Source organism: Dysidea avara, chromosome 2, assembly GCF_963678975.1.
Source record: "Dysidea avara chromosome 2, odDysAvar1.4, whole genome shotgun sequence".
NCBI classification, from domain to species: Eukaryota; Metazoa; Porifera; class Demospongiae; order Dictyoceratida; family Dysideidae; genus Dysidea; species Dysidea avara.
Genome location: NC_089273.1, coordinates 8,734,061 through 8,744,534, shown reverse-complemented (window position 1 = coordinate 8,744,534; position 10,474 = coordinate 8,734,061). Strand labels below are relative to the sequence as shown.

Genomic DNA, 10,474 nt, shown 5'->3' with positions numbered 1-10,474 from the left:
TACACACTGTTGGTTTTTTCGTTGTATCTTCCTGGTTTTTAGCTCGATTTCTTTCAAACCACAAAAGGTTTGAGGTTCAATAGTTAACCTATTCACCCACCGATTTTCAGCTTCTTCCCATACGCGGTTTACCCTGTAGGCGTGACAACATATTGGTGTTATTTTTCGTTAATAATCGCTCATAACTCTTTGCCTGTTTATCGTATTCCAGCCAAAGTTGGTACCGAGATGCGCCTTTATACCCCCCTTCTGTGTGCCACATTTCAAGGCAATCGGATAACGTGTTCGCGTTTTATAGCAGTTTTTGTAAGTGTGCGACAAGAAAAAGAAAAATAAGAAGAAAAAAAAAACGAAGAAACTGAGCCAATTTTTGAAGTCGCATATCTCGGGAACGCGCGAAGCGATTTCGCTCAAATTTGGAATGTGGAGTACTGCAGTTGGAGGGAATGTCCACAGCAAAAATCGTCTTGTTTCATCAAGGAAGCACAGAGCTACGGAGGTGCGAAAATTGCGTTTTCTTTCTTCCTGTCAATATACTCACGGGTGTTACGCGCCGGCTTCTTGGGCCGCACGACACACTACCGTGTGTCTTGATACTGTGTAATCACAGTTTCCAAGAAACACTATAGTGGTTTCATTTAGGGGAATAACAAAGAAGCACTTATGGGGTTTTGTGTGAAGCACTTGTGAGGCTGTTGTTACACTGTGAATGTTACAGAATACAAATATTATGCTTCAAAACCAACTTATCTGTTTATACTGGGATAGCTAGTCATTGCTTGTTGAAGCAAGTGTGTCACTCTGAAACATACTGCAAAAAACTGTCCGGATGTATATTGCTCCCTTCAATTTGAAGTAAGAATAACTTTCACAAATATGCGAATCCATATTATGTTATGAACTCTTGATTCACCAATAACTTACTTAAAACTTTTAAACCAAGCAAGGTAAGTCCCTTACCTCCTTAGGACGCTCTCAGTTATGTCTGTGACCCTGTTGGTTAGTGTGTGGGATATGGACATCACAGTTAATCATCGAATCATTTGTGTGGTTAATAAGAATACTTACAATTACTTCTCTTTTTCAATAAATACTCCTGCATGATGTAGTAATGTTGCAGTGTACAGTGCACAATATCATTGCTGTACCTTCATTTTCTCTAGCTCTGTGTGAAGTGGACTGCTTTTTGCACTGATTACAGACATCAAGTTTTAGTATAGCTACCCACGTATCTTTAGCAGGTAAGAATATTGTAGCTTTAACATTTATAACATACATACTAATATTGGGGGTAGCTATTCGTATTAAATCATATAAACCATATACGAATCATTAACAAACCCCTACACATGCTCACCTGCTTATGTACCTATAATGTTCAGTTGCTATGACATCCAGTTACTGGGAATTTGTAGTAACTCTGTATTTCAGAAATTAGTGTATTGTATTTAGGGAGCTTTTATCTGGTTTGACAAAATGATATTAATATGTTTTGTGTAATGAAAGAGTAATCAGTGAGGTGATAATGTAATGCTAGACATGAAGCAATACCAATGTAATCTGTGTTGGGATTAGTGTCACACTACTGAGGGACTGTCAAGAATAGATTGCTATTAGGCAGTGATTCTTAAGTGATTTGACATTGCTATCAAGAGTCTAACAAACAATATGAGCATTTTACAGTAATATTATTTTTGAATACAAGGTTTTGTTACTTCTCCAACACAAAAGGCAAAATATAAAAACTGTTATGTGTCATATGGCTTCATTAAGTAATCAGAGGGTGTTGTTCTACAGTCCATATTAGGAGTGGTAGGAGAGCATGTGATATTGCAAATCCCCTGTAAACATGTGAGCTTTGGACTCAGATGTACCAACTGTTTAGCACCTATGGCTAACTAATCCAATGTGATAGAAGAAATCAACAAGCAGTGCTAGCTCACTCTACTGATATAATCAACTTACATAATTGCACTAACTTAATTGTGTATACACAGCTGTTATAAATCCTCTTGAAAATACTACAGTAAGGCTTCTATCCTCTAAGCTTGTTATAATACATAATTCTTTTTATTGTCTAGACAATAAAAAACAGCCCAGTGTGGTACAACCAGCATTATGAAAACACACAGAGTATTAGGAAGCATGTTACATTACAGAAGTACTGCAAGTTAAACCACAGTAGTTATTATAGCAAACAGTTTTGTCTCACACATACAACTCATTTTCTAAATCAGTGAGTCAATAAATATGCAGGAAAGCAAACTTGTCTACAATACTAATACTGGCAGCCAAAAAAGTGGTGAAGTTACTGTCACAGTGTGATTACAAGTTTTTAACAATGACATGATAGTGAACACTATTGTGTTAACATCATTTCCCTCCATGAGTTCAACCCTGTTAGTGGTATTAAGCTAATGGTGCTGTTATAGTGGCATTTAGTGACAATTTTTGTGTGAAATAAAAGAATTCGACTCTAGTGATAGGTGGTATATTTTCTATAGACCTTATATAGAAGTAAACCAGTAAACTATATACTTTGGCAGAAGCCAGACATGTAGGTATTTGGAATTTAATCAAGTTTTATGTGTTGGTAGTTTAGTGGTCACCATAAGCCCTGCCTAAGTAAACTGTGAGGTCTTGGGTTACTATAGCTTGTATAAACTGTATAGTCAGTAAATGAATTTATGAGTTGACCACATGAAATATTTCTATATAGCAGAAAACAAGTTGCCATTCCATGACCAGTGTGTTGGTTAACAATTAAACTGTCAGTAAGTATTCCCTACATCCTATAAAAGTAGTGCAAAGTACTCAAAGTATAGCCTCATTTGACCTATATGTGGCATCATCTCAAGTAAAATTCGGTGCTCCTATGTTTACCACACACATATATAACAAAAGATAATAGCGTGAACATTACCTGTTTCAGCTATGAGTTGAGTAGTGTTCTAAATTATATGGTCACCTACTGGTGGTTGCTTTTGTATTTCATTTGACTTTTATTGTAGGGTATAGCACTGAAAGTATATGTTGATCTGAGCCCTGAAACCCTGCTATATCTCATGGATGGAATTGTATTATATTCTCGAAATTTGGCTCATTACTGTTTGACCTGTTAAAACAGTTTCAAAATCTTGTCATCATTCATTAACACATTATTTTATGACCAATCAAAGTTTTCCCCATACATTTTGTATGGGGAATCCTTAAAAGTGTATAATTATTGTAGCTTTTTTCTAAACATGTAATGGAGCCAAACCACACACATGTGCTGCTCTTCTTTACTCTCACCACTACTCGACATGTACATTATTTCTCTGGAGAAAAATCCAGTTTTTTTTTAACCTGTTTTCTCAAGACTCAGCTCAACGTGTACATACAATAACAGAAACAGGCTAGCAATAATAAATACACTGTACAATTCCCGCAAAATTATCACCTATTAAAACTTCATGAATCGCACATATTTAATCAGACAGCATTTATTTCTCAACTAAGAGTTAACAGTGTGGTATATGGAAGGGGGAGAATTCATACTGCCATTACTCCAGCTTATACCATGAAAAATATAGTCAGACGGCTTGTATCCCTCCTAATTTTCATGTTTGTCCATACGTCGTATTGTTGACTCCCATTTTAGACAGTAGCTTGTTGACTATTGACTGCTGAAACAAGAAACTGATTAGCATTTTACCTTATGTGCTTGTGTAGTTTTTATTCAATTTAGTGCAGCCATTTCTTTGACAACAAGCAAGTAGTGACATATCATAGAAAGTATCAAAAAGATCAATTGCCATAATCATGATGTTTGAAAATATCACCAGAAAGTGTTTTCTACTTGTAGCAAACCATCACTGTACATATAAATAATAAACTGCTTTAAAACTTTAAATATATGCATAACTATAGTCTAGCATACTTACTATAGTAATAGTCTAAAATACAGATACCATAATATCATTTCAAAGGGATTCAATTAGACGGCATAACTGCAGGTTATGTTAGATGATTGCTTTCCAATTCGAATAAAAACTTTTGTGCTGCCAAGGTAATCCATGTACGCATTAATTGGCTAGCACAGAATTTTGGTGCTGCAAATTATATGGCTTCTGGTTTCCTTACTTATTGTGAGAAAGGGGTAGGCAGTGCCAGACTACAGTGTTTACTGCTTTAATAAAACTTTTCATGAGCAATATATTCATTGTAGGCAAAAATTGTGTTTAATGTGTATACCTCAAATGAAAGATGTGATAGTATAATTGTTTTCATATCACTCTACTGTCAGTGGGTTTTCTTGGAAATCTGATAATCATTTGATGATGAAACTAAATGCTACCAGCTGAATATAGTTAGTGAATTATGAAATTTCCAAGAATAACCACATTGTGGCAGATGTAACCATAATGTTACACAATGGTTTTTCTTGGAACCGGTTATGAGTGTTATGAAAGCTTACAAGAGTGAATCATGTGTTTCAATATAGAATACTGTATAGCGGTTTTTTATTGCGAGGACTTTACTCTCACATTTTGGGCACTTTCTTCTTTTCTTCTCATTGCATAAATGGTCATCCCACTATAATTTCATGTAAACATTATTACACTGGTGTTTATTATGGATCATATACCATAATACCTTCATGACGTAATAAATGACACAGCTACACCCATTAAAGTCCTTAGAAGTTTCCTACGTAACCATCACAAATTGTTCATGATCATTGCTGTCAAAGCCACATAAGTACAGGCATATGCTTGGTATAAGTTGTTTACAACAATTAATGGCTTGATCAATAAATAGTGGATTACAGTAGATGCGCTTACCAAAAATGTATGGCAAGAATTAATTACCACAATACATAGAAGTTGTGTATTTGATTCTACTGGCAATGTAGGTGTGGATAGCTAACCCACTACAGTGTTACACCTATCATAAGGTAATAATATACTAGAAGGACGACAGTGTAGTTTCTGAATTACAATAAAATTCTGCTTTTTGCTGGCACACTCGCAAAGCCAGATACCTATTCATCTTTACCATTGTGGTAGAAGTTTTTTTTTCCATCACAGTTATGAAGAAAGGAAGCAGTTTAGCCTTGCTATACAAACTCACAAGTAGACCTGTTTTGAAAATGTGGGGCAGATAGATGCTACGTAATTTCACCATGTATGAAGCCAGAAGGTAGGCCAGCTATGCTTCACTACTCTAGTATGTTAGTACCCGGTAACAGATGATTATCAGTACAGAAGTACTGTAATGTGACTGTTAGTCTCCTATACTAGCAGGACAGTGAAACAAGCACAAATATACCACATGTTTTTCCACTGATTTTGCCACATGTTTCAATTGAATGCTGTGCTGTGACATCACATGCAGATGTTCTATACTGGATTGTAGTAAATGCCATCTGGGGACCACTTGTTGTGCACATGTCTGACCTGAGAAATAGTGCTAATAAAAGGTATCTGGAGCTACCCCTCTTCTTTTACTTAACAGGATTGTAACTAGAGTAGAGACAATTTAATTTAGTACCATGATAGAAAGACTAAAACAAGCTGGATCAGAGTAGTAAGTAATGTTCAATAAGACAAGTGTAAAGCAACAGGAAGTGAAACATCCCTAATATGCTTTGGAGATTCTATAATTAAAAAGCACCATAGGGATATTCACTTCTTATTGTTTTACAGAAATTGGAGATTATGTAATACTCCGATCTTATTCAGTATTAATTTTTATCAGGGTACTACACTGTTCCTATTCCATTTTAATTTTTTTTTAATTTAATAAATTCATGAATGCCAACACCCAAAGGCAATCATCATGCAACAAACAAATGGTTAGTGTTGGTCACAGCAAAAAATGCATCTATAAATGCACGCAACCAGCAAAACTGCCTTACTATAGCTAACAAGCAATACCACATCGCTAAACTGTATTCACTCACATAGTCGTGTGTATTTCTCAGTAATGTAGAACAGCTCAGCTGTGGAATATCAGCTCACTGCACTGTAGACCATCAACTTTGAAAATGCATACATTCCAATATGTTGGCACAATAATATTGTGGAACATGTACACCCAGCACTACTATTGGCAGAGTTCTTGACTGATGGATATGGTAATGAAGAATAAAAGGTAATAGGCAATGGTCCACTCATTACGTATATTTTTATCAATATGCCAATGGTTTCTTCTTAAGTAAATTTGAGGTATTTTTTAGATAATATTAGGGCTGTAGCAGTAGCCAGTTTTCTGCTTATGTTTGACTGAATGCATCACCCAGGCAATATAGAAAATTCCATTGAATTAAATCAGTAACAACTTGACGAAAGAATTTCTGGTTGATTTGAAGGCACTTTTCGGGCTTCATTTTACCAACAAATGTGACCGGATTTGCAACAAAGGTCACACATTTAACACACCAGCAAACACAATGATGTAACACTTGACTCCTTGCACTAATTAACTTGGTCTTAGCATCAACATGCAACCAGATACTGCTGCTGCTACACTCATAGAGAATTTCAGGCAATTATATATCATAATCAAAGAGTTATGATGCTTCAAAGTTCAAAAAATGGGTCAAATGTTATGTGTGAAAATGGCACCTTTTCACAAATCTGGTCACAAATATTGTCACATTGTTGTGAGGGGAAATCAAGGCAGGTTTTTGGGTGATACTTTACCAAGGGGCACACTCAAACCTACTATGCATCACTTCCATACTGTATATCATGTTTTGCATATAATATTGAATATCCAATAGTGCTGTTGTTACAGAATATACGATGTCATCAGATAATCGTCAACTATTACCCAAGAACTCACCAGTAAATCTTGATATCTTTCCTGTGGTGTCTAGAGATGAAAACGAGTCACATGAATCTCAAAGATTACTGGATGAAAAATGTAGACATGAATGTCTTTATGGTGCAACTGAGTCTATAGTCAGACCTGCACAATGTAAGATTACAGAAATGGACAGTTTACACGAGAGCTGGCGTGAAACTGATTGGCTACATGTTGATAAACCAAACCAACCAGAGAAACCTTTGACTAAAGTGAGGGTGTTTGTAGTCTTGCATTTCTTAGTCAGAGCAAGAAAAGTGTACCTACCTAATATGTAGCCAATGACAAGCTACTTAATTATTTGAGAAATGCAGGCAGTAATGTAAATGGAAGCAATGGTCTAAATGTAGCAAATTTTATATACAGGGTTTATATGCATATATTTCTCCAAATTCATGAATTAAAGTGATTTGTACACTGTTGATTTACATAGAGACGTAGACACAATATCCACCTTGCTTTTTAACATAAAATACAATTCTAGTTTAAACCTACCTCGCTTATAAACCTGTACAGTGTTAGTAGCTAGTTCTAGGTAGGTATTAGAGCAAGTACTAATGTAGTAACTGTAGGTTGTAGACTAGCTTTGGGGTGCGCAAATATGTGACCGGGTCTGAGAAAACAGGACATGTGGGCACAAACTACACCCTGTCACACTACAGGTCATAACTCAGTATTGGAACAAACTATTTGCATTCTGTAACTTGCATCATAACGCAAATTAAATGCTTACTATTATTTGAAAATTTCATTGCAATAACTTACTGGTATAAAAAGTTATGTGTGATGGAAGTTTGAAAAAGTAGGCAAAATTCATGCGCCTACATGCCCTATTTTGCAGGCCCAGACTTATGAAGAACATAGTTTATGTATTGCCAAAACAGCTAAACTGATAAATGGTTCCTTCAAACAAAAAAAGCTGTAAAATTAAATTTGGCAGTTGTACAATGGCCGTAATGATGTAAATGTATATTGATGATGTCATAGTGATGTTGCTAGTGCTGTACACCTACAAAATTTTTGTCACCAGTTAATTGCCTACCAATAATTGGCAATAACTGGTTAATTGGTTTGTTTGTATATTGGCAGACATAATGCGAGTCAACAAGCCTGCTGGAAGGTTTAGGGTGGTACCAAAGTGACCATCAACATCTTGTCTAGCAGTAACAGTTATTACAATCACATTCTTTGAGGTTATGTTATGATGTTAACACTTAAGGTTTCTTCACCGGTTATTGGCTGACCTAGACAACACCGGTTAATAACCGGTTAATTGGACACCAGTGTACAGCACTAGATGTTGCAATTATCAACAGCAACTCTTATGTTTCCTGACCATTTTAAGGGCATACCTTTAAGCACAGCTAAGCTGTTATGGCATAAATTTTATAGTATGTGTGTGTTTATGTGGTGTGTTGATTACTGCAGTGTGTCAGAGAGAATGATGTTGCTATCGTAGAGAAGTGGATATCATACATTAAATGGGTGGAACAAGAAAATGTTAGGCACCCAAAGCATGTCTACCATAAATCTGATCCTCGGTATGACCCAAACCATGATGTGCCCCTAATTGATCGAGTTGATGATTATGACCAACATTACAATGCTGTACACAATGCAGTCATCACAAATAATCTGGACATACTTCATATGCTTCATGGAGCTGGAGCAGGTTTGTTGCACTACATTGTACACATATCATAATTATTTACTTGGTGAAATACCGCACCTTAAATAGTAGGTGTATTAGATTGGTGTCACAATTTTTTTATTTGACAAGTACAAGGAGACCATCAGGTCATAATTCTTGAGGTTGCATGTATGTCAATGACCACCAACAACCACCAATATAAAGTTAATGGCAATTATTACAGATGCCTTGATTTTACCTTTTTCCGTCATCATGATCACATCTGTATGTATATAACTTTTAGACCTTAATCGTCGTACGAATGATCAAGCTGAGAATACTCCTTTGGTGTTAGCTGTTTTCAGATTTTCTGATATGGTAGTTGAACAAGAAATCACTGGCTATTTAAGACTTGCACAACCACCATCAACACACAATGAAACCAAGACCACTTTTCATGCATTGCTCAAATGTCACAGAGTACAACAGGCTGTCAACGAGACTAACCACGCTGGAATTACTGCATTGCATGCTGCTTGTAGAAGAGGAAATGATGGCATGGTTAACATACTTCTGGAAATTAAGAACATTGACATCACCAAGATGGACAACCATGGCAATACACCACTGCATTCAGCTTGTGCTGGTGGCAACAAAAGCGTGGTTTCTTCTCTCATTGATGCTGGTGCAAATGTCTTAGAGAAAAATAAGCTTGAAATGCATCCATTTCATGTTGCTGTGGTTAATCAAAGCCTGGACATAGTGAGGATGATCCAAACTGACAGAAGAGTTGCCAAAATGAAGCAGGAACTGTTGTGTGCCAAAGATGATGATGGGAATACCATGTTTCTGTTGGCGGTCAAATCTGGTGATGATGAAACAGTAAAGTTCCTCTTAAAAAATGGGGCACAGATAGGAGACACAAATGAGGCCCACTGTAATGTGTTTCATCTGGCTGCCTCAGTTAATAGCCGCAGTATAATGGAGATGATATATGCCTATAATGCTGACCAGGCTCAGAGCCTCATTGAAGCTAAAGATTCATCTTCTTTGACCCCACTTCATTATGCCGCAAGACGAAACCAAAAAGATGTTGTAAGCTTTTTGATTGACAAGTAAGTTTTACTAGCTATATGATGTGTTCAGGCCTGCAATAACAGGTCACATAAATGCATAGATTTACATATGTACTTTCCAAACTCCCATGTGTATTTTAGCTCTTATTACGTACCTGACACAGGTTACAGAAAGTAAATATTCTATTCTATATGTTGTGTGACAGGATGTACAGTACCGCCCAGAGGTAATGTTACAATCACTCGCAAGTGCTCAAATCCAGGCTACAACTCAACACGATGCACAATTGGAATACAACATGTGTAAAGGCATGCAGTTACTGGAGCAGCCACCCAAGGGAGCTCACCTATTGTGGCTACAGGTGGTGAGTTAGTTAGACACACATATGCACATGCCAAAGAAATCATGGATTGAAATTTGGCTACACTAGTGTCAACTGCTTACTAGTGTAACATTACCTCTGGGTGGTACTGTAGTTTGTGCTCACATGCCTTGTATGTTAGTTCATGTTTATAATGTCTGTATTTTCAGCAATGTTTTATCACATACATGTGTTGGTTTAGAAAAAATGTCCTGTCCAAAATTATACATAACATGTAACATAATATTTCTGCTATTGTTTTATTGTGTATTGCATTATATCAATAAGACCCTCGTACATATACCAAGTTGTGTTAAGTCACCCCAAAGCATTCCTGCAATACAAACCCATCAAAATTTGGTTACATTTAGTCAATTTGTTTTCTTCTATAAAAACAGCTCCAGACCCATAAACCATTGTGTTAGCAGAGCTGACCTCAAATCACTAATAAGGCTTCTTAATCCTCATGTGCTGTTTTATTGCTAGGAGCTTTGTATAGGAGTATCATGTAGAACATGTTAACTTTGTCGTCATACAGTACAGTAACATTAGGC

At 36.3% G+C, this 10,474-nt stretch overlaps 1 protein-coding gene across 1 annotated transcript; it reads left to right on the top strand.

The window, feature by feature from the left end:
• The first annotated feature begins 1,110 nt into the window (after positions 1-1,110).
• Positions 1,111-9,601, top strand: LOC136247768 (putative ankyrin repeat protein RF_0381). The gene is made up of 4 exons (XM_066039593.1): positions 1,111-1,241; positions 6,784-7,064; positions 8,281-8,524; positions 8,787-9,601. Exons 2-4 carry the CDS (start codon positions 6,792-6,794, stop codon positions 9,599-9,601), a joined length of 1,332 nt encoding a protein of 443 aa, XP_065895665.1. The 5' UTR covers positions 1,111-1,241; positions 6,784-6,791.
• Positions 9,602-10,474: the final 873 nt, after the last annotated feature.